Source organism: Aythya ferina, assembly GCF_964211825.1.
Source record: "Aythya ferina genome assembly, chromosome: 2".
Lineage (NCBI taxonomy): Eukaryota > Metazoa > Chordata > Aves > Anseriformes > Anatidae > Aythya > Aythya ferina.
This window is the reverse complement of record NC_140297.1, coordinates 161,160,651-161,186,124: the sequence shown is the minus strand read 5'-3', so window position 1 is coordinate 161,186,124 and position 25,474 is coordinate 161,160,651. Positions and strand designations below refer to the sequence as shown.

At 45.2% G+C, this 25,474-nt stretch overlaps 1 protein-coding gene across 37 annotated transcripts in view; it reads right to left on the bottom strand.

Moving 5' to 3' along the window:
- Positions 1–25,474, bottom strand: part of SCRIB (scribble planar cell polarity protein) — a 117,123-nt gene that overhangs the window by 56,810 nt on the left and 34,839 nt on the right. For 35 of the 37 annotated variants that reach the window (XM_084509154.1, XM_084509165.1, XM_084509185.1 and 32 more), the window contains exons 13-20: positions 24,981–25,106; positions 24,213–24,446; positions 23,418–23,735; positions 21,127–21,189; positions 4,805–4,894; positions 4,147–4,224; positions 2,279–2,593; positions 1,711–1,791 (exon numbers count right to left, since the gene is read on the bottom strand). In XM_084509154.1, the coding sequence (XP_084365280.1) occupies positions 1,711–1,791; positions 2,279–2,593; positions 4,147–4,224; positions 4,805–4,894; positions 21,127–21,189; positions 23,418–23,735; positions 24,213–24,446; positions 24,981–25,106 (1,305 nt within the window). The remainder of the gene's footprint in view (positions 1–1,710; positions 1,792–2,278; positions 2,594–4,146; positions 4,225–4,804; positions 4,895–21,126; positions 21,190–23,417; positions 23,736–24,212; positions 24,447–24,980; positions 25,107–25,474) is intronic. The other 2 variants (XM_084509176.1, XM_084509189.1) reach the window with 2 other exon arrangements.

The window sequence follows — 25,474 nt, the reverse complement described above, 5'->3', positions numbered from 1 at the left end:
CATCACTTGTTTCATACACATCATTAGTAGTAGTACTGTTGATGTTGTTGTTATTGTTATTATTATAATTATTTTCCTGTCTTAATAAACTGTCTTTATCTCAACTCACGAGCTTCACTTTCCCATTTCTTTCCCCCATCCCAGAGAGGGAGGGGGGAGGGTGAGCAAATGGCTTTGTGGTGTTTAGCTGCCGGCCGGGTTAACCCACAACAACTCCATTCTCAGATCTTGTGTTTCCTTCTTGCCACAGGTAGAGCCAATTAACACCACATGATGGTCTGTGTGCCTGTAATCACGCCTCTCAGTCATGCCTCTGTACCAGTGGAGCATCAAAAGATGAGCAAAACCAAAATAATTTAGGCTATGGGGAGGGACTCTTTTATCAGGGAGTGTAGTGATAGGAGAAAGGGTAACTGCTTTAAACTAAAAGAGGATATGTGGATTAGATACTAGGAAGAAATTCTTCATGATGAGTGAGGGTGGTGAGGCAGCAGAACAGGTTGCCCAGGGAAGTTGTGGATGCCCCCATCCTTGGAAGTGCTCAAGGCTGGGCTGGATGGGGCTTTGGGCAACCTGATCCAGTGAAAGGAGACCCTGTCCATGGCAGGGGGGTTGGAACTAGGTGGTCTTTAAGATTCCTTCCAACTTTCCAAACCGTTCTATGATTCTGCTATTCTGTCTGGCAACAGTCAGGGTCAATGCTTGATTTTTGGAGGTGGGGGAAGCCCTAGCAAGGACGGAGCAACGCTGTACCATGGTGTTAAAGTCTCTTGTCAAGATATACCTGTCGGACCTGGGCTAAAGCTCCACTAAAATTTTGTGTCAGAGCAAATACAACACAGCTCCCAGCCTAGGGATAGAGCAGACAGAAGCCAGCACTGACAAGGCTGTATCAGTGTTTACTCACACCAGCTCTGTGGTAACACATGCTCTTACCACAACAGCTGGATCAGAAACCCACCACCAGCACCAGGATGCAGGAGCTTTCACTTGGAGGCAGCATGCGAGCTTGGGAAGAGGGTCAGGAGACTCAGCAGACTCTCCCCCACAGGAGGGAGAGGAGGTGACACATTAGGCAGGCTTTAGGTTAGAGGCAGCAGTGAGATCCATATCACTGGCGCAAACAGGAAGGGAAACTGGGGCCAGAGTTTTAAATGAAAGCAGGGGAAGCACCCCAATGTGCCCTGCCAGCTCCACACTGCCCTCGGGCAGCCTTCCTCCTCTTCAGCCTATACTGACCCCTGCTACTGGGCAGGGAGCAGCTGTCAGCTGTGCCTCAGAACGTCCCTTCCTACACATCCTGCTAGAGCACAGCTCTCCAAGGCTGTCCTACAAGGCTCTGGAGGGACACCAAGCCAGGGCAGTGCTGTCATATCACCCATATTACCTCTCTCCAGTACAGCCCTGACTATTGCGTACTGTCCCTGTGGGGACATGCTCACACGCTGCACTCAGGGAAAGGAGGAGACGTTAACAGTACCCACTGCCAGTCACAGGCTGCTAAAAGACAGGGAGACAACCAGCAATATTAAGCACTCTCAGAGAAGACCAAGGAGATGAAAAAAAGACCCTCAAAATCCAGCTTCAAAGACAGGAAAACATCTCCTGTCTGAGGAAGGGCAGGGAGCTGCATTTGTGCCTGCTGTCCCAAGAGCAGCGAGTCAGACCCCTTCCAGACCCTCCTGCCCTTCCCTGCATACCCACACTCACCGAGATGACCCGGTCTCCTACATGCAGGATCCCGTCCCGATGGGCTGCACCACCCTCTGCAATTCGTGAGATAAAGATCCCCTGAAAGACAATCAGAAAGGTCAGAGCAGCTTTGTACCTCCCCTCACCAGAGCATTGCTTTCCAGAATCACTCCCTGACAGCAGGCAGGTCTCAGCTCTTTCCCCTTTGCAGAGCCCTCCCCTGCCCTGGCACTTCCTCTTCATTCCTCACTCAGCACAAACCCTTTTCTGCTTCTGGAGCCACCTGCAGCAAAGTCTTCATGTGGCCAAGAGCCCAGAATATGTCAAGAGGACACTGGCAGGATTAAATGTCACTGGGAGGAACTGTGAGCCTCAGCCCCACCTCCTTTTGAACTTCTCTCTTTCCCTGACTTAAGAGTAGATTCTGGCTCTCAGCAAGACACAGACTGCCTGGCTCAGCAGCTCAGAGTTCCTGGGCAGAGTTCCTAGCTGCCTCAAGCAGTGTAAGGAAGACCCCGTGCTGCTCCCTCATGCAGTGCCGAGAGTTGGGATTGAGCATCTTCCCTCCCAAGGAATCATTACTAACCGTGTCACCAGCCCGGTAGGGTGTGGAACCTTTGCCACCAGCAATGCTGAAGCCCAGACCCTTCTCATTGCGCATAAGGCAGGTGGAGTATCTCTCCGTGGGAGGTGTCCCCTCAGGCCGCTCTGGGAAGCGTAGGCCACCTCGCCTCTCACGAGGGCTGTAGTCATCCTCAGGGCGCAGCGGTGTGACGGTGATGGCATTCTCTGGCTCCACCATCCGCTCCCGCAGGACTGTCATGGAGACAGAGCTTCCCGATCCACGCAGAGCTTCCACTGCCACATGATGCTCAGCACAGTGCAAGGATACGCCATTCACCTGGGGACAAAAAGAGCCAGGCACAACCCTCCCTTTGTGGGGAGATCTTCCAACAGCCTACAAAGACAGCTCCAGTCTTAGCAGTCAGCATCCAACAAAAACACAGCTCATCTCCTAGTGCTGCAACCCTGTTCCAAGCGGGACATGACAGACCTCACCTGCTACCCCACAAGGGAGCTTCCCTGTACTCACAAAGCATGTGCTGCCTAAATACATAATACAGTAGCTAGTGGGTAGGGCTCAAAGGGTTGTACTGAATGGGGTAAAATCATGCTGGCAGCCAGTCACTAGTGGGGTTCCACAGGGCTCCATTTTAGGGCCAGATCCCTTTAATGTTTTTATAAACGATCTGGATGCAGGACTCAAATGCATACTAAGCAAGTTTGCAGACAACATTGAATTAGGAGGAACTGTTGACTCCCTTGATGGCAGAGACGCCTTGCAGAGAGATCTGGACAAATTAGAAGGCTGGACAGTCACCAACTGCAAGAAATTTAGCTAAAGCAAGTGCTGGATTCTGCACCTGAGATGGGGCAACCCTGCATATATGCACAGACTGGGGGATGTGAGACTGGAGAGCAGCCCCACAGGAATAGATCTGGGGGTTCTAGTTGACAGCAAGTTGAGTATGAGTCAACAGTGTGCCCTGGCAGCCAAAAGTGCCAACTGATCCTGAGGTGCATCAGGCACGGCACTGCTAGCCAACTGAGGGAAGTGACTGTCTTACTCTACTCTGAGGTAGTGCGGCATCACCTTGAGTACTGTGTACAGTTTTGGGTGCCACAATATAAGAAGGACATAAACCTATTAGAGAGTGTCCAAATGAGGGTGATGCATCTAGAGGGGAAGACTGAAGTCACTTGGATTTTTCAGCCCTGAGAAGAGACTGAGGGGAGGCCTCATTGCAGCCTGCAGCTTCCTCATGAGGGGAGCGGAGAGGCAGGCACTGAGCTCTGCTCTCTGGTGACAGTGACAGGATCTGAGGGAACAGCATGGAGCTGTGACAGGAGAGGGTCAGGCTGGATATTAGGAACAGGCTCTTCACTGAGAGGGTGGCTGGGCACTGCAACAGGTTCCCCAGAGACATGGTCACGGCCCCAAGCCTGCTGGAGTTTAAGAAGCTTTGAACAATGCTCTCAGAGATATGGTTTGATTTTTGGGTGCTCCTGTGTGGACCCAGGAGTTGCACTTGATGATCCTTGTGGGTCTCTTCCAACTCAGGATTTTCTATGGTTCTGCAACGTCTCCAAGGTAGCTCCTGACAACCATAGGAGGGGCCCTTTCTATGAAGGGGAATTTTCTTCCACAGGAAGCCTCATCCTTCCCATCACCTCTACCATCTCCACAAGGCAGCAAACCCCATGCAGCTAACTCAAAGATAAATGGCAATGTTAATTAAACAACCTACTTTTTCAGCTAGGGGGGATTTTGTTTTCTCCTTGTGCAGCTCCAGATGCTTAATTTGGCTTACAGACTAGTGCAATGCACTTATGCATCAACCCACACCTCTCCATCCACTCTCTAGTCATTAGAAATATTAGCCAGGTTCTTACCTCCAGAAGCTTGTCCCCAACACGAACCCCTGCACGAGCTGCAGGTCCCTCTTCTGACACACGGGAAATAAAGATGCCCTGGAAAAACACTCTATGTTAAAAGAAGTGGAGTCCATTCCTCAACCACGTAAAGTGTGGAAGGAAAGTAGTCCACCCCATTCAACTTAAGGGAAAGAGGAAATCCCTTGCCAATCCCATACCCTGGCTGTGGGGACAAGACATCCACGTCACTCTGTTCAGGAGTTGGTGGAAAGGAGAAAAAAAAATCCCGTTTCAGGGCTACCCCACAGGTGACAAAAAGGAAAAGGGCAGGAAACAGTAATCCTTTTCCAATAGGTTGAGAACAACACAGCTGATGCTATCATGTGTGGAAGACAACCCTGTACTTTTCTCTTTTTAAGTCCTGTACATCAGGACACAAGTGGGAAAGAAACTGCTGCTCTCATTGCTGCTCTTGGTGGTCAGTAGCCTGAATGTTTGAGAAGTTGTGCTCCAGCCCCCGGCTCCTCGGCAGGTCAAGGGTTGCTCTCCACCTTGCTCTGTGAAAGCCCAGTCCAACGACCACAAAGCTCTTACATATGGAAATCCAATGTCCATCTACAGAGAACTAGTCCCTGAAAAGGGGGTGCTTCAATAATTATGCAGTCCAAGGTCTTACCTCATCGTCACCCTTATAGGGGGTGGAGCCCTTGCCCCCTGCGATGCTGATGCCCAGCCCCCCTGTCTGCCGCACGATAGTCAATGTCAGCTGGAAGCAGAATGAACACAGGTTACAAGTCAGTGCAGGCATGGAAGATGCCAAAAACATCTTGAAGAGCAAGAGATGACTACTTAAGAGAATAAGCACAAGAATATAGACTTTAACTGCATGCATCTACTCATGTATTTGTGTAAGCTGTGGTGTTGATGCCTCAAAGGGACCAAAGTTGCAATACATATAAACAAACCAGTTTTCATAGTTGGGTTCTGAACTATATCTCAAGACCAAGAGTTAGTTTGCCTGTATTGAACACACTGAAATGAGATGTCCACCACAAAGTAAATTGAGAAAGAGTAGAATAGGACTGGATAAGAAAACAGGGATAGCGTTCGTATCACAGCCCAGATCTACCACATAGCTCTCTTTGGGGTGCAATTCCATACAGCTACTGGGAGATTAAGGATCACCCTAATGTAACATGCAGTAACAAGAATGGCACACGTTCCAGAATACACTGGGACAGATACTTGGCTTTACTCTGTTGATGGAAATCAATGTGTGATTCTGGAAAAGCCATCTGTCTTGTTCAGTGGCTCCTTCCTCTTCTCCCCTCTGCATGTGTAGGCTCAGGATTGTAGCTGTGCAATCCAGAAGCCTCTTCTTCCCATCTCCCATTTCCAAATACCAAATTAAGGCCCCTTGCAATAGCAAAACTCTCCGCAAACTTGAACTGAAATTGCCTATATTCAGGGCACTAGCATGAACTGTTTGTGTTGCCCCAAGTCATGAGAAGGAAGGTAAGGAGCATGTGGTAGGAATCGGAAAGGAATGGGATAGGCAGGGTTCCCTCAGGGATCTGTCAGGGCCAAGGACCAAGGAGCTGGTGATGCAAGTGATGGAAATGTATGCAGACTTCTGGAGAGAACCAAATTTACTGTCCTCCAGATGTCACTTCTCTGGAAACAAAGTCCAGAACAGAGAGCGGCTGCTGCAGAGGTTTCTAGCTTCAACATCAGATCCACTTGGCTTTGGCCAGGCCACAAGGCAGTCAATGAATGAAGCAGGAGAGCCCTTCCTTAATGCCCTCCCTTCAAATATTCTTCATTTTCTACAGCGACAAAAGCAACAGCTTGTGGGGCCTTCACATTCTACTAAGATCAAAAACCCCAGGAAATGCAGAATTGGACTGAGGTTCTTTGCCGTTTCCTTTATGCCCAGTCGATGCTATAGTAGAAAGGAGCCAGAATCTTCACAAGCTAACCCTGGATTCTAGACTGACCATACATACATTGTCTGTAGTGCAAGACCTGGAGACTGAGTTAAATCCAAGTACTGAAAGACATGGATTATTCAGATGAGACAAAAATGTGGTGGGCATAAAACAGCATTGTTTATCGTTGATAGCACACTTTAAAACCGCTTACACATTACATAAACTCTTCTTGTGTGAAAAAGTCTATTAGGATCTAAGTGAAAATACTCACTTTATTCTCCAGTCTCACTGGATTTTGATAATGCTATAAAAGCTTTTATCTAATTTCATTAAAAATTGTCAATTTGTCTACAGAAAACTTGGTTCCCATATGTAGAATTCTAATGAGAGAATTCTAATAATAGGATCCAGATATTCCTGAATAAGATAGCTGATGATTTTGCTCAGTGACTGAATATGACAAGACTGCTGTTTTTGACTTGCTTTTGACAATGAACAGGGAATATATGATGTCACTGGTTGTCACTTTCAGTTTCACGCTAAGTTGATTGTTGAAACTAACTGAAGGATAAACCATAAAACAACAGATTTCACAAATTCACAGAAAACAGACCAAAAATATCAGGAAATCTGCCAGAAAAGTCAACTGTGCTAAGGGTTAAGAACCGCAGGTCTATCAATGTAAAGTGAAAAAACAAAACACCAATGAGGAACCAAGTGTAACTAAACTTAAAAGATGCTGCTGGAACAACAGCAAATGGGGTTGCGTGGGACATAAATATATTTAGGCTAGAAAGATTTCCAACTCCCAAAGCAAGTAAGTTCTCCCATAAAATACTGTGGTAAGAAACCAAACTGGTGAATGTTTGTTTGAACTCTATGGAAAGAGTATAATATTAATATGTACCTGACAAAAAAGAAGCCTTACAAAAAAGGTTCCAGTGGCCTATACGTATCTTTTAGTTTTACATTCAGTGCTAAGAAGATGATGAAGTGTCTAGAATGGACGATGCATGAAGAGCAGATGAAATCACCTAGTTTGTTCAGCGCAGATAAGAGAAGGCTGAGGGGAGGCCTCATGGTGGCCTTCAGCTCCCTCACGAGGGGAGCAGAGGGGCAGGTGCTGAGCTCTTCTCTCTAGTGACAGTGACAGGACCCAAGGGAATGGCATGGAACTGGGACAGAGTAGGGTCAGGCTGGATATTAGGAACAGGTTCATAACTGAGAGAGTGGTTGTGCTCTGGAACAGGTTCACCAGGGACATGGTCATGGCCCCAAGCCTGCTGGAGTTTGAGAAGCCTTTGGACAATACTATCACACATATAGTCTGACTTCTGGGTGCTCCTGTGTAGAGCCAAGAACTGGACCTTAAGGGTTCTTGTGGGATAGTCTATGACTTAATTTCATACAAAGGCTAAGACACTGGTTTTTGTACCGAAATACTAAATTATACCTTCCTAAAAGTGTAAGTGTTCTAGAGCTGCTTTGACTTTCATTCAAGAAAACATTTGTCCTAACAGCAGAGGATGGCACTGCGACCACCCCTGCACACTCTTGTCAATGACTTTTCTGTGTATTTATTTCTCTTCTTGCATTTGTACTCTTAGAACCACAGATCCACCCACCGCCCAACAGTGGTTCATCTCAGACTTAACAACAGATCTGTGATATTCCCCACCTAGAAACATGCTGCTCATCTGATTCTGGCTCCTTACAGCGGCAGAACAGGCAAACATTCATTAAATGGGCAACATATCTGGTGTTTCTTCCTAGTTCCTTCCAGACAGGCAAGCATGCATGCCCTCAGTGGAAATGTGCTGCTTGGACAGGAGTAAAGTGGGAAAATGGCAAAGGCCACCACTTCAGCCTAAAGTTGGCATTTCCCTGAACTGGAGACTAGGAAAAAATACATTTATCATACTGATTGCACCTAAGTAAAAACCAACAGTTACACTTTCCTCCCCTCTCCTCTACCTCCCTCAGTCTCATCTGTGTTTCTGCCTCTAAGTCTCTGGGGAACACAATCAAAAAAAGGCAAGAGTTGGTAGGGCTGATTGATAGGGCTTTAAACTAGATTTGAAGGAGGAAAGGGACAAAACTGGGCCTGCCAGTGATAAGCTATGGGACTGCATGCCAAAAACTGAGGGACTGTATGCTAGCAAGACCCTTCATTCAGTCTGCGCCATGAGGGGCTGGGTTCAATGAAGCACATCTGAAATGCTTCTACACAAATGCACGCAGCATGAGAAACAAGCAAGAGGAGCTAGAAGCCCTAGTCCAGTTCCACAGCTATGTCACTGTTGTCATAAGTGAAACCTGTTGGGAAGAGGTCTGTGACTGGTGTGTTACAATGGATTGTTACAGGCTCTTCAAAAAGAATAGGCAGGGCAGGCAAAGTGGGAGGGTGGCACTCTATGTAACGGGGTACTGGACTATGCAGAGTTTGCGGTTGGCAACAATGCAGTTGATAGGCTCTGGGTAAGGATTAACATACAAACAAATATAAAGGAGATATCATTGCAGGAGTCTACTACAGACCACCTGGCCAGGATGACAATGACACTGATGAATTATTGCTTAAGGAACTGAGAGAGACTTCTAGATTGGCTGTCCTTGTCCTTATGGGGGACTTCAGGACTTCAACCTGCCAGATGTCAACTTGGGAATATCACATAGCTGAGACAAAAAGGTCCAGGAGATTCCTGAAGCACCTTGATGGGCTAAAGCTGCGACAGGGGAGGTTTAGGTTGGATATTAGGAAGAACTTCTTCACCAAAAGTGTTGTTAGGCATTGGAATAGGCTGCCCAGGGAAGTGGTTCAGTCACCATCCCTGAAGGTCTTTAAAAGACATTTAGATGTAGAGCTTAGTGATATTGTTTAGTGGAGGACATGTTAGTGTTAGGTCAGAGGTTGGACTGGGTGATCTTAGAGGTCTCTTTGAACCCAGATGATTCAGTGGTTGATAATAACTTAGTACTTGTACTAAGAGAGCTGACTAGGAAAGGTGCCCTCTAGGACCTGTTGCTTGTAAACAGGGAGGGTCTTGTGTGTGAAGTGGCAATAGGTGGTCACCTTGGCCGTAGTGACCACGAAGTAGTTGAGTTTAAAATCTTTGGAGATAGGAGGAAAACTGCCACCAAACTTCAACTTTGGACTGGGGGAAAGCAGACTTCAGACAGCTCAGTTAGTGAGGTCCCCTGGAAAGTGCTTTTAAACACACTGGGGTCCAATGTTACTGGTCATTTTTTAAGTACCACCTCCTAAGAGCACAGGAACAGGGAATTCCAAAATGTTGGAAGTCGAGCAGGACGGGCAGGCTGGCCTGGCTAAGCAGGGATCTTCTTCAAGTGCTTAGGCAGAAAAAGAAAGCATACAGTCACCGGAACCAAGGTTGGGTGATGTGGGAGAACTACGCAGAATCACAGAATGGTTGAGGTTGGAAGGGACCTCTGGAGATCATCTAGTTCAACTCTGCTGCTGAGCACAATCACCTAGGGCACATTACACAGGATGGCACTCAGTCGGGTTTCGAATATCTCCTAAAAAGGAGGCTCCACAACCTCTCTGAGCAACCTGTTCCAGTGCTCTGTTCACCTTCACAATAAATAAATGTTTCCTCATATTCAGCCAGAACTTCCTATGCTTCAGTTTGTGCCCATTGCGTCTTGTCTTGTCACTGGGTACCACTGAAAAGAGTCCAGCCCCATCCTCTTGACACGCTCCCTTCAGATAGTTGTACGCATTGATCAGATCCTCTTCTCAGTTTCCTCTTCTCCAGGCTAAGCAGGCCCAGCTCCCTCAGCCTGTCCTCGTACAATAGGTGCTCTAAACCCCTAATCATCTTTGTAGCCCTCCTGGACTCACTCCAGGAGCTCCACATCCCTCTTGTACTGGGGAACCCAGAACTGGACACAATACTCCAGGAGAGGTGTCATCAGCACTAAGTAGAAGGGCAGGATCACCTCCCTCGACCTGCTGACAGCACTCTTCCCAATGCACCCCAGGATACTGTTGGCCTTCTTGGCCACAAGGGCACGTTGCTGGCTCATGGTTAACCTGCTGTCCACCAGGACTTACAGGTTCTTCTCTGCAGGGCTGCCCTCCAGCAGGTCAGCTCCCAGCCTTTACAGGTGCATGGGGTTATTCTGCCTGAGATGCAGGACCTTGCATTTGCCTTTGCTGAACTTCATGAGGTCCCTCACTGCCCAGTGCTCCAGCTTGTCCAGGTATGGATGGCAGCACAGCCCTCTGCGGGGTTACAGGGATTCTTCTCACCTTTGTAGGGAGAGAATTTGTGCAGGCAAGGCTCAATGAGAGTTGAAGCTGGAAAGCAGTGTGTGGGACAATAAAAAAGGCTTTTTAAAGTATGGTAACAGGAAAAGGAGGACCAGAGCAAACATTGGTCTGATACTTGATGAGGATGGTCACCTAACAAACAGGGACATAGACAAAGCAGAGATGTTTAATGCATTTTTCACCTCTGTCTTCAACACCAGTGATGGGCTCTGGTACCCCAGCTGCCCTGAATGGGAGGACCGTGACTGCAGGAACGATAAACTCCGAGTCAACCCCAAACTTGTGCGGGATTTGCTGCTCCACCTTGGTGCATATAAGTCCACGGGGCCTGATGGGATTAATCCCAGGGTACTGAGAGAGCTGGCTGATGTCATTGCACAACCTCTCTCATTTATTTTTTAATTTTTTTAATGGTCTTAGGAATCTAGAGAGGAAGCTGGCAAATGTGGTCCCAATTTTCAAGAAGGGCAAGAAAGAAGATCCTGGCAATTACAGGCCTGTAAGTAATACTCAGTGCCTGGTAAAATTATGGAGAAGATTATTCTAGGAGTTATCAAAAAACACATGAAGGACAACACAGACAGTGGATGTAGCCAACATGAATTCACAAATTAATTTGCTTTTATGATAAGATCACCTATCCAGATGACCAAAGGAAGCTGGCCAATGTAATCTTTCTGGATTTCAGTAAAGCTTCCAATTCTGTCTCTCAGAGTATCTTTCTGGACAAAATGACCAAAATACAGTTAGGTAAGAGCATAACAAGAAGGTGAAGGGTCTGGAGGGGAAGACATATGAGGAATGGCTGAAGTCACTTGGATTGTTCAGCCTGGAGAAGACTGAGGGGAGACCTCGCAGTGGTCTACAGCTTCCTCACAAGGGGGAGCGGAGGGGCAGGTGCTGATCTCTTCTCTCTGATGACCAGCAATAGGATCCAAGGAAACAGCTTGAAGCTGTGACCGGGGCGGTTCAGGCTGGATATTACAAATAGGCTCTTCACTGGGAGGGTGGTCAGGCACTGGAACAGGCTCCCCAGGAAAGTGGTCACGGCACCGAGCCTGCTGGAATTTAAGAGGCATTTGGGCAATGCTCTCAGACACGTGGTCAGATATTTTGGGTGGTCCTTTGGGAACCTAGGAGTTGAACTCAATGATCCTTGTGAGTCCCTTCCAACTTGGAATATTTTCTGATTCTAAGGACTGGTTCAAATCTAACCTGTTTTTCATAGATTTTTGATATAGCAATCTTTTAACAGATTCTCTTGATCCTCTGAGATATTCCAAATTGCATTGAGTAAATGTATACCTTTCTAGAGAAACTAGAAGCATTGCTCTCTAGCAGACAGGGATATCTGAATATTGCCCAACAGACTTGGAACAGTATTTAGTGCTGTGTCCTACAAACTGCCAACTAAGGATTTTTGCAACTTGTTATTGGCAGGGGCACAGCAGATACAGAGGGAGAAATCTAGACATTTACAGGGTTCAGCAGACCAAGTATGGAACTGCTGCTCTTCAGAGCCTGTTGAAAGACCAAGCTGTTCCTCCAGACATGCCCAAAGGAGTGAGGGTTTAAGGGCTTTATTTCCAGAAGGCAGCAAGTTTCTGCATGCATAGACATCTTTTTATAGCATGCTATACGTTCAGAGGCAGTGTCTGATCCCTGGATTTACTCCACTTGAAACTTTAGATGAGACTGGGTTGTCAACAGTGACTTGGAAAAGGCAAATATTCAATAAATACTTCTGATCTGTATTTAGATAGAAATAAGATAACGCATACATATCACATAAATCACATTTCACTCCAACACGAGCTCAAGAATCCATTAAATATAATCAAAACGAATAATCACTTAAAAAATTAGAAGAACTAGATAACCTGTACCTAAGAGTCCTAACAATTGACCAAGGTCTCCAATATACTTATAGAGTACTTATAAAATCCTGGAAACTTGATACCCTGAAATAGCATTTACGTTGTGCTGTTAAATTAAGATATTACAAGATGATACCTACCAGTCAGTCATCCTAGCACCATTTCCAGAAAAGAAACAGAAGAACTAGTATGCATGTCCCTTACTGAGCAGACAGAAATAGCATTCATAACAAGCAGTTGAATATTATGAAAATTAGGTCTTTCAAATAAGCAAAAAAAACCTACACCATTATTCCATTTCTTGACAAGACTCTAAACTTGGCTGACAGATTAACAGTATAAATCTAATAAGCAGGCTTTTGTAAAACATGAAATTTCTTATCACAAGGCATTCACACTGACATCATAGGATGCTGGGTTTAGTTTTACATTATACAAACTAAGAACTAACTGAAATAAAGAAGAACTATGAAGTAGGGTTCTGCAGAGATCTTTATCAGGCCTGATGTTATTTTGAATTCCTGACAGAAAAAAATGCTAATTGTTCTGTTTGACAGGAGCATAGCATCCTTCCAGTATGGGAGAGGATGGGAAATAATTTATTTTTTTAAATCTTTTTCATGACATTAATGACTTCATAGGAAAAGATTATTCCATGCTTGTAGCAACAAATCAGGGGTCACGGAATCACAGAATGGCTTGGGTTGGAAGGGACCTTAAAGAGATCATCCAATTCCAACCCCTCTGCCATGGACTGGGACACCTTCCACCAGACCAGACTGCCATTGGATTCCCAATTAATTTTCAGCAGCACCCTTAAAATAAAACCTTTGCAATGCAAAGTACAATTGAATTGCACAATTTACTGCCAGTGAATACTATAGAATAAAAGTGTATCAATGGGACTGGAGAGATGAGACAAATTCATGGACAGCAGCTCCACTGTATCTAGTACAATGGTATAAACAGTTCAGAAATCCTTAATAACACATTACAAGGACCTGGGAAAATACCACTGAAAGAATCACAATGCCTCACTAAAAACTGCACTTCGTAGTTCCCAAATAAAGACCGGCATATCCACCAACAGAGGTGTCTTTACAGATATCACATTCAACCCTGTGTCTGTTTCCAGGAACATCCCAGCAAAATAGAAGGTAGTTACAGAAGAGACACATAACAGTTCAGGAGCCAGAGGCACTGACTCACCAGGAAAGATTAGAAGAGCTAAATCTGTGCGGCTTCAGTAAGCAGTAACTCATGAGGACATAGGGACAGGCTGAAAATATCAGTGAGCAAATGGAAGGTAAGACATCACTGCATGAGATGTTGAGAACTAAATTAAAAATGAACAATGGAAAAAGGAACACAAAGGAAAGATCCTGCCCTGGCAGAAGAGATGATCTGAAGATTTTCTAGCTCTGATTTTGCTTATTCCTCCTTTATAATGTTTTGTTAGTTACAAGGGGAATGGATACCTGGCAAGGCAGAGATGGCAGCGTACTAATGACTGACAGTAGTATGAAGAGCTGACACAGGACAGGTGACCTGCAATGCTAAATGCTCAGGCGTACTCCTACAGACCCCCTTCTCCAAAGAGGCTCCAAGACAATGGATGACATGACATTAAGTGAGTATGACGGAAAGAATGCAATATATTAAATATACCTCTTGATGATGACTTTTGAACCATAAAAACCTCTGGGTTCATATAGATATAGTTAGTTCCTCCGTTAATTCCAGAAATAGGGATTTAAGGAGCTAGTCCTTCCTCCTCATCACAATAGGCACACAGGCTTCCTACAGCCATGGAAACATCAACAGCAAAAGAGAGGTTCCTGAAAGAACTGGACTGGCTAAACCATGGTACGCAACAGGACAGAGTCCTTCTGGAAATGAAAACACTCAACTGCATAGATAAACAAAATCAGTATTGGACAAAGATAAAAATCACAGAATGGCAACTGATTCCCTGTCAAATACAGAAGCATAGAATGGCTTGGGTTGGAAGGGACCTTAAGGATCAGGGAAGGCAGGGAAGTCACCAACTCAGGTGATCAGGTTGGCCAAGGCCCCATCCGGTCTGGCCTTGAACACCTCCAGGGATGGGGCAAGTGAAGAATTTCCTCCTAATGTCTAGTCTAAATCTATCCTCTTTTAGTTTAAGATCGTTCCCCCTTGTCCTATCATCATCTACCTGAGCAAAGAGTCCTTCTCCATCTTTTTTATAAGACCCCTTTAATTACTGAAAGGCTGCAAGGAGGTGTCCCTGGAGCCTTCTCTTCTCCAGGCTTAACAGCCCCTGCTCTCTCAGCCTTTCTTCATAGGAGAGGTGCTCCAGCCCTCTGATCATCTTTGTTGCCTTCCTCTGAACTCGCTTTCTTGTGCTGGGAGCCCCAAAACTGGATGCAGTGCTCCAGGTGGGGCTTGATGAGGGCAGAGCAGAGGGGGAGAATCACCTCTGTCCCCTGCTGGTCATGCCTCTTTTAATGGAGCTCAGGACACAGCTGACCTTCTGGGCTGCAAGCACGCACTGCTAGCTGATGTTGAGCCTTTCATGCACCAGAACCCCCAAGTCCTTCTCCACAGGGCTGTTCTCAGTGAGTTCTTCTCCCAGTGTGTATTCATCTGGCATTGCCCCAACCCAAGTAGAAAGATACAGAGCACTGAACCATTCCCAGAACTAGAAGAAAAACCTAGACATGGAAATACTGCAGATTGAGCTAGAATGAGTAATACTGAATTTTTATATTTTTTCCTCTCTTTAGCAGTAACGGATTTTTATTCCTATTCTTATTGATGCTCTTTTGTGTTAAAATCATTGGTATAGTCGTTCATTTTTTATAATTCTGACTAAATTTTTTCACATTCCAACTCCTTTGCAGCCCAGAAATTTCTTATTGTTTTAAGGGTCCATTTTAGGAATATAGAATTAAAATGGCAGTATGTAATTAAATGACAGAATTCTGGGAAATTTATGAAATTTTTCTAAAATTTGTTTCATTGGCTAGCCTCACACTAAGAATTGCTTCATTTCCATTCTGTGCTGCTAAGAACAGCACACTAGAAAAGTGTTTGTCTAAAGTGACAATGAGATAGAAGGAAAATTCTTGCACTAAACCTGACAAAACCTGAGATCCTTGACACTAAATGGAGGAATAAAAACAACGTAGCTAAAGAGAATTCCTATTCATAAACAGAATCTGCCACACCATAAGTAGAAGAAAAACTATGGAATATAGTGAACTGAAGACTGAATAAACTCTGTCATCTTAACAACAGTCAACAAGTTTGAGTTCAAGTAGAATGGGTGCACGAAAGGGTAGTGAGAAAGACAAGATATAAAGAATAAATCATAGAAGACTTAAAGAATCTTTTTTTAATCAGCAAAATGAAGGCTCGAAGGACTTGTGACTGACACTCATAAAAATGCACAAAGGACAAAGGGTCAGACAGTAGAAAAGATTTTTCAGGAAAAAAAATAATGAAAACAATGAATAAACAAATGCAAGTTTAGTTCGCAATCAAGTTTTCCAGTCATTCAAGTAGAAATCTGGAACAGCCTCCCAGTAGAAGAAACCTGAGCGTGCATGCATGCATTGGGAAAGTAGAAAACACCATCTATATTAAATAAAATGTTTGCCTGAGTTGTGATACACAGTACAAACTCAGTGATCTAAATGATGTGGCACAGTATACCCTCAGCAAGTTTGCAGACACCACTAAGCTGGGAGGAGTGGTGGACACACCAGCGGGTCCTGCTGCTGTCCCGACCTCGACAGGCTGAAGAAAGGGTCTGATAGGAACCTCATGGAGTTGAACAAAAAGTGCAAATTCAGCACTTGGGGAGGAAGAGCTCCGGGTACAGGGCATGTTGGGGGCCACCAGCCTGGAAAGCAGCTTGGCAGAAAAGACCCTGGAGCCAGCAGTGTGCCCTTGTCACTAAGAGACTAAGGGTATCCTTGCCTGCATTGCGCAAAGCATTGCCAGCAGGTCAAGGAAGGTGATCCTGCCCCTCTGCACAGCACTGCTGAGGCCACATCTGGAGGGCTGGCTCCAGTTTGGGGCTTCCCAGTACAAGAGAGAAATGGGCATATCGGAGAGCAAAGGTCTACAGCAAAGGCCTACAAACGTGAGGAAGCAGCACCTCTCCTGTGAGGAGAGCCTGAGAGAGCTGAGACTGCTGAGCCTGGAGAAGAGGAGGCTCAGAGGAATCTTACCAATGTCTAGAAACACCTGAAGGGAGGGTGCAAAGAAGATGGAGCCATGCTCTCGTCAGCTGTGCCTGGTGGCCTGCACAAGAGACAATGGGCACAAACTGGACCACAAGAGATTCCCCCTGATTGTCAAGAAACATCTTGTTGTGCGGGTCACAGAGCTGCCCGGACAGGCTCACCCCATGGAGATCTTCAAAACCCACCCGGACACGGTCCTGGGCAACCTGCTCTAGGTGGCCCTGATTAATTGGGGAATGGACCAGATGACCTCCAGAGGTCCCTTCCAACCTCACCCATTCTGTGATTCTGCTGCTAGTGAGTGATGGTAGGAGACTTCACTTCAGGATTTCTTCCTAATCTATGTCAGCCTTAAATTCAGCTAATTGATTCTGGATTGAATATAGGTTGTTTTTGGTTAAAGTGTAACTTGCAGAAATGTCAACCTAGCATCATTTTTTTCTCATTTCAGTTCCTGGATCTAAGCTGGAGATAACATTCTTCATTTCAAGGTCTCAACACTATTCAACAAGTTCTCTCTTCTGCTATTGACACAGTCAGAAAATGCAATTCATTTTTCCAGTAGGGAACAACTTTTAAAGGCTTGCAAATGTCCCATTTATTTCTAGAGGCATTTTTGAAATTCCTATTTATTTTTTTTTATATAATGCTGGTCCTAAGCAACATGACCTGTATCTGTTGTATACATCCTGTTTTCTTGTTTCAAAAGGGAGGATCAGATTTGCAGTGTAGTGTTTTGTTTAAATAGGTGTCTTTTCTCTCTCTGTTAAAACCCACTTCTCTATTGCTTTTTTTTTTTTTTTTTTTTTTTTTTTGAGAAAGGAACTAAATGAGTGAAAAGGAAACTGCAGGTAGCTCCTCACATGAGCGAGAAATCATTCTACAGTTTACTACTCAGTCCTCAAGAATCTCCATAGGAAATAAGATTTGCACTTGACAGTGATATATTATGATGAATGAACTGCAGTCAGACAAGTAATCTCTCATTTTGTAGGTGAATCATATTCAAACTGACTTAATAGACCTGAATGAAAAATAGTACATCTAGGAAGGGAAGATTACAGTCTCTACATCCAAACTGTTATAGGGCGATAGCATAAGAAAGAATACTGAGGGACCTTTCATCTCACTAGGAAAAGGTTAAAAAAATGTACTGCAAGAAATCAAAAGCCAAAAAAAATTTGAACAGAGATTACATCACATTTTCCTTGCTCAGTGGGATGATAAAACATTTTAAAAAACAAGTACAGAAAGTAGTGTTGTGTCTTTTCGTAACTTTGAGGGCACTCTGCTCCCTCAAAGTATGTCCTACTCAAATCAGATGAGCAAATTACATATTTTTCTTGCATTATACAAAAGAGGTTTCTTAATCTTTTCAGGGTTTAAAATACATAGATCACACCGTGGGAAAATCAGATTTGCTACATAAGAATTCAAAGCGTGACAATATCCTGATAAATAGTGTAGTTTCACCAAGTCAACAATAAAACACCAAGGTGCAGGGATCCAAGTAATCAATGCAGTGCTGCAGCAGCATCAGGGCATCCCAATGCTATAAACTAAGTGGGCTGACCTTTTCGAAGTTAAACCCCACTTAACACTGGATGCTTCAGGACCACGCTGTGTTGTCACAGTCTGCCTCTGGCAAAGAACTGTAGTGCCAAGCATGAAGGCTGCATTCAAACACAAATGGTAACATTTCTGAGCAATTTCCACAGGATAAGACTGCTTTAACAAGAAGATGTGACTGCTTCTAACTCCAGAGCGACAAGATCTGGCAGAGGAAGCTGACAGTATCTTTTCCACCGTCCAACAAGGAACTCAAGAACCTTCAACCTCTAACATCAGCCTAGCTTTTTCATAGGGATGGAAATTACCAAAATATCCTCTCTACAATCTTGTACAGCTGTGAGAATGTCATGTCAGAAGAAGCAAGAATGTATAAAGCTCTTCAATCAGCACAAGCAGGGCACTTCATGACTCATATTTTCAGGTGCTCTGTAAAAGACAAGTTAACACTGGGCAAACACAGGATGACACCAGCCATTACTGCAGACAAAGCAGCATTGCTCACTTAAGCAGAACTTGGGACCTCCTTTGCATTGTTCTCATCTTCAATTTGCACAGCAGTTCTTTCTGGACTATTTCTTCGAAAATTCTCTGAAACTAAGCAGATTTAAAGTGCAAACTCATGCCTTCAAATAGGAGCATGATATACTATTTTTCTCTTCCAGAAGCCTCCTTTACAACCCAGATACAGCCGTTTTCTATAGTACAGATGTAGACTATGACAAAACATTGGGAACTAGAATCCAGATATCAATAAGTCCTATGCTTTTACGAAGTTATTTCTTCCCCTGCAATAGAGTACCACTTACCCTAATAGGCAAAGGAACTCTGGAAGTACCAGCTGCATGCACAGCGCTAGGCTCCCTACTGTGTTACAGTGCTGACTGAAGTCATGCAGATGTCTCCAGCTCTACTCTAGGGAGGCCACTCTTTGTGTTCTTTAAGTCTTAACCATAATCCTGAAACAACATCACTAGTTTCCTCTCTCTAAGAGCTGCATAAAATTATACATGGAATGTGATAGCAACATCATGAACTTACTCTGTGCTGAACAAGAGACACGCGGGATTCCACTCTGCAATGGCCTTGCTCAGGGAAATAGCCCATTGGTTTAGCTATAACAGACTGGTTTAGCTGTAACAGACTGGTTTAGCTATAACAGATTCTTCTCAAGTATATGAATTCATCCCTGGAAACAGTAGGTAGATTGTATTTCTGGTATCAGTCACCTCCCAAGCTGATTCTCTACTCAGACACTATGTAGTCTTTCAGGTCCTAAATATTTCTCCTGTTGCCCTACTCATTGAGAGGTACATGCTTCTCACAATTGATGTTCTAGGAAAAGATGGCAAGGGGAACCCCTCTGAGCATGATGGAGGTGTCCCACCAGAACAGTGCACAAATCCAGCTCTCACAGAACTGTCAGCTTGAGTCCCATAGTTTGCTTTCACTGATGCTTTTGGAGACTAACTCTTCCATACCGGCTGCTGTCCTAATTTGTGCTCAGCATGACCCCTCTAAAATGACAGATTATCGCTGACTGGAGAGGTCAGCAACTATCCACTGAGCTGACTGCTCCCCGTGAGCTGTAGAACAATCAACTGCTTGCCAAAGCTGTTCTGCTCTGGGGTGACTTTGCCATCACCTCCACCCATCTTGTGGATCTCCAAAATGTTTGTCCTTGGGAGCTGCAATACCATCTCACATCCTACATGGCACTACCACACTAGTCTTTTACAGTGAGGCAACAGATCTGTGTAAAGAAGGAAACGATACTACAGGGACATCAGAGCAACTTGGGGCATCTAACCAGCTGCCCTCCCCAGTTGACTCCAAGTTGTTCCAGGCACTTTTATCAGATGTAGGTGGAACATGGGCAGGACAAAAGGAAGAGGCAGGCAGCCTGTGTCCAACACAAAGCTGAGGCTTATTGGGCTACTGCGCCTTGAGGAGCAAGAAGATTCGGCATATGAAATTTGAGGTCCAGCAGCTAGAAAGGATGACCAAGAGCAGTGTGTTGCTAACCGAGGGACCAGGAAGCACTTGTAGTGAGTTTTTTGTCTCTTTACTGATGACAGTAGAGTCATACAAAGAGAAATGCAAGAAGTGTGAATGTGTTTTCAAAAGATCTACAAATAAGGAGATTGAAAGACCTTCAGGGCACACCAACACACCATGTATAAGCCAGATCACATTTCGATGGAAGTATGTGCCACCTCCTTCCCAGAAAGTCTTACTCCAAAACCAAGAAAGAAAAGCCTCCATTTCACCCCTGAGGAAGGAGCACAGAGGCAAGTTCACAGAGACAAATAGGCCAGCACTCACAAGTAATACATGGGTACTAATGTACTGTTCCAAGGAAAGTATCTTTCATGCAAACAGTACTGACAACAGTTTCTGCCTCTTACCATGGGCAGTAGCACTCTGCCTCCGATAGTTCTCTGGAAACACTACCTGCAGAAAGCCCACTAACACAAAGGATAAGGCAAGCCTACTGAAAACTTAAGCTTTGGTGCAGAACACCATACATATGACTGGGACCTTACAGCCCCCCTAGCGCCACCTGCTCCTTTCTGATATCCCAAAGTGCTGCATGTAAAGACTGCCCGAGGGGCTGCATGAGATGCAAGAATCATTAGCTCCAGTTCACCTTTCTCATGCATTTGCAGTGTCCTGAGGTTGATTATCCTCCCTACCCCAAAGAGCCATACACAGCATTCAGCAGATTCTTGAGGCTTCTACTCCTGAGTTACCACCACTCCTGAATGTATGTATTTATTTTCTTCCACCTTCTTTTTCCTCAGTGCACAGCAAATAGGAACTTTCCACCTGTGCCCCCTTTGGTTTTTCACATTTCTTCCATCTCATTCCTGATCTGCAGCAGCCATTCTCACCTCAGGTATGGAAAGTAGGGAAAGGAGGTGAAAGCAGGGGAGGAAACAATCATTGTGTTTTTACAATCAGTCAGGTCCAGAAGCCACTTGACCCAGATAGATCAGTTTCCCCTACAACAATGGGTGAGCCTGGGAAGCAAATCAAGCAGATTGAATGATTTTTGGCAGAGAGAGAACAGTAGGAGTGGTACAGACCTCTTCCTCCTCAATGCGAGCAGGTTCAATCAGCAGATTATTGGCTTGATCAAACGACACCCCCTGTTAGGACAGGAACCAGCAAAGAGGCATGCGGATTAGTGGAGCATAAACCAAACCCACCACCACTACCACCACCACCCAACACACAAACGCACACCACTCTGATAGGTCTGGCCACACAGCACCAGAGCAGACCCCACTCATACCACTGCTGATTACCACCTACCAGCAAGTACCTGCGACAGGGCTGCGACCATGGCTCACAACATGCAGAGTGTCAGCATTCTTTGGCCTAGCTAACTGGAAACCACATCTTAAAGGCCATATTTTGTCTGTGTTGACACACTGAGGCTGTGACCATCAAGCTCACAAGCTAAACACCATTAGCTGGTTTTACCCACTCTGTACCGAGTCTTTCAGTGAAGGAGGAAGGATTAATCAACACAGAAGAGAACTGCAAAGGGCCCTCTGGTGCCACCTAGCTGCCGCACAGGAATGAAGCTATCCCAAATCAAACTTCACTGGTCCCTCCTGTGAAGGGAAATGCATCCGGTGGAAGTGTCAGATGCTCAGTCATCCTGCTCCCAAATACAGGAAATCTTAGAATTTCTATTGAAACCCAAATGTCTTTGGGAGAAGAAAAACAAAACAAAACAAAACAAAACAAAACAAAACAAACAACAACAACAAAAAAAAAAAAAACAAAAACAAGCAACTCCAATTTAAGGACAGCCTCCTGCACACCTTGTCCTACCTTCTTACTTAATGCAGGTATACCACATTCCTCACTTGAAACTCTGTGGGGACATTGCTCCCCCACATTCCTACTTCTGGAAGACAGCTAAGGAGGCAAGCTAATAAACCTGCCTTCATGGAGCAAGTATTCAACCCAGCCCCAAGAAAAGGAGAATTGTAATTTCCAGGCTGAAGGTTTAGCCTCTACTAAGGACAACTTTAACAGCAATACCAAACCCATGGTCTCAACACCTATGTAGTCTTCATGGGTTTTGCCAGTGGGTCAGTGTGTCCTTGGCTTTGAGTCCCAGACTAAAATAAATGAGCCTTTTGGGTCAGGGCATTTCACATGCACGGCAGGTCTTAGATACAGGGGACTTAGGATGGCTTCACACACTTTTACAAGCAGCAGCAACAATGCATTTTCACTCTGAAGAACTTTGCAAATGGTAAGGAAACTGCATATCTCATCCCTAGGAATCAACTATCAGCTCAGATACATCAAGGCAAGCATCCACTGAAGGAAAGGCTCCAATGGAAACTTGAGTGCGAGAACTTTCCCTGTGCAATCTGAACTCCAGCGTGGGGTTGAAAAGATCCCAGTAGTCTGGAGTGTGTGCAGTAACAGCAAGAATAGGTTTTACTCCAGCATATTACACCAGTTCAGAGACCTACATCTCTCCCATAAGATTTGCTGGTGTCATACTCTATATAATGTAGATTCAGCTGCATCCTAATCCCTGCCTGGTAAGTACACCTCACAAAACCATCAATTTCATCACCAATTTTAGTAGGAACTGGTCTGACATCAGGCAATGTCCCTCATAAGTATATTCTTATTCTTTTGTGAGCATCTTCCTCAAGCAAGAATCTGGATGTCCCTGATGAAACATGGTGATTCACCTAACTCGTCAGCCCCAACCATGACCAGAAAGGCTCATTGTGGCCCCATGGCAATGGCAGAACTCCATAGCACAGGCTCCCTCAAGTCCCTATACACCCTTCATCAGACTGCACCTGTGCTGGGGCAGGCACTGGGTAGAACCAATGAGAATGGCATGCTCCTAGATGCTCTCACTACCACTCCTCTTCAGGACCTGAACTGCGGCAGAAAAGCAACTGTAAGCAGTCTGAACATAAGCCTGAGATTAGATCCATCCAGGAACACGGCTCATCCTGTAGCAAACGAGGTGCAACAACCAGCAAGCAAGAAGGTCATTTTTTGACAGGAATGAAAAAATTCGTCAGTGATGGGACAGAAGAACTGTTCTTGTAGCACAGATAACAACATCGCACATAAGGGGAGCGTGCAAGCATTTGGACATAGCAAGAGAAGTCAGACATAAGCAACATGGCACAGCTTATACAATTGGACAATCGTATAAGCCCCAGCAAGAACTTCAGTTCTCCTGCCCTCAGCATGTTTCTCCTGAAGTGCTGGAGCCTCTTGAGAACGTTTTCATTGGTACTGCGTCAACCTGGCTGGTAGTTCAAAGCAGCAGAAGGGTGGTCTGGCACCCCTCTGATCTTTCCCCCTCCCCTCAAGACCTTACCTTCACCGATGGCTGAGCAGATAAAGCTCCATTTTTTCTATCATCCTCATCCCATGCTTCCTCTTGATCCTCAGGCTCTGCATTATTATTGCGGCTTCCCAGCTCCTCTTCCTCTTTTGGGACTCCATCACTGTTCAGCCCCTGTAGCAGTGCCACCACTGCCTCTGGCTTGGGCAGCTTAGTTATCTTAAAGTGTTTCTTATAATGGGGTGTGTCCTTGCGGATAAGCCTCTGTTTCTCCACTGGGAATGGTCGTTCTTCGTCTTCATCCTCATCTTCACTCCTTATTAGTGTGTCCTCAGCAAAGTGTACAGTAGGCTGCAATGGCAAAGCCCCAGAAAGGCTGTGAGCCTCAGATAACAGCTATAGCTGCAGGTAGCACATAAATCTGCTGTCCCTCTACTACCAACACAGGCAAAGCCAGCATTTTTGCTTTAATGATACAGAAGATGCAGGAACACATACTCAAATTTCCCCTTACCTGTTTTCGCCCTCACCCCTGTATCAACTCCTTGACCTATACACATCTGTCAGCTTCATGGACTGAGGGCACTCAGACCTGCAACCCTGATTTTTGCACAGTCCCTGCCTCATTCCCATGCTATCTTTCCTAGTCTTTGATGGACCCTGCTCCCTCAGGCTCCCTGAATCTCTACTTACAGTTAGTTTCCAGGGCCTTTACTTGCCTCCAGCAATGCCCAAACCACACTCTGTAAATCCATTTATCATTTTCTCCGAGACTTTCGAATCCTTCCACTTTTTAACATGATCCTGATGCAGTTCCTAGATTCCTACCTCATTGTATTCCACTTCTACATCTTCCTCCTCTTGGACAGCTGCTTCTTTATGCTCCTCTTCAGCTTTTGGCTTTACCACCTTCTCCGGCTCCTGCATCTCAGACAGCTGCCCATTTGGCCAGCTCCTTTGTCCCTCCTCTCCCTGCTCCTCTCCCCTGAAGTCAGCAGAGGCGGTACTGTTAGAAAGGTGGGAGTCCTCACTGCGATTTGATGTGGCACTCAGTCTCTTCTCCTGAGAAGATGATAGAATACAAAAATCAAGACGGAAACCAAAGTAGGAAACGGATCAGTATAATCTGATTGGTGCAGGGTGGGGTATGGTCCACTGCCAAAAGAACCAGCTTTTTCAAGTTGCCCGTTACCTTCCTAGCTCTACCCTTGTTTCACCATCTACATGGGCATTTATTGTCAGTATCACACCTGGGCAGCAAGGCAACACCCCCCAGTACTCTATTCCCATCAATATTTATTCAGTATATCAGAGCTTTCTTTTTCTTTCCCTGTTTTGTGACAGAAGTGGCAGTGAGGCACACAATCCCCGCTATGGCCTTTTCTGTATCCTTGCTGCACTTTGCACTTTTGTGGCCCCAGTAGACACCACAAGGTAGGTTCTAATTCATGAAATGCAGACAATCCATGCTCAGTCCATTCCCACATTTCCCAAAAGTTAAGTTCTTTCTGCCCAGCTTACAAACACTACCTTCCCGTTCCCCACATCTGCTACACGTTCTGTATGGTTATCCATTTCTTAGTGAACAGCACTCACTTCTGACTTAGGTGAATTCAGGTCTGTGCCAGGTTTTGCAGCGTGTACCTCATTGCGCCGAACTTCAATCACTTTCTTCATAACCTTCAGCTCACTGGGATGAGGGGTTGCTCTGCGCTGTAGGCCCTACCAAAGAAAAAGCATGCATGCAGAGCATGAGATTTAACAGTCAGAGGAATATGTGTCACGCTTCAAGATTGAATCAGTTCAAATGACATGTTTGATCAGACCACTAGAGCCCCACCTGGACACGAACTAAATGTCACAGAATCTCTGCTATTACAGCATGCAGCTGGGAAGAGGAGAGAAATGGAAGATGACACTTATCAGATCCATTTCACAGACATTAACCTCCTTTCCATCTGACACAGGGTCTGGAAGAAATTATAAAGCTGGGACGTTTTTAATCGTGTTTGTCTTAGTAAATGCCAATCAGTCAACACACAGGTAGATTTTCATCTTAGTCTGCTTGGTGCTTCTTAATATGCCTGACA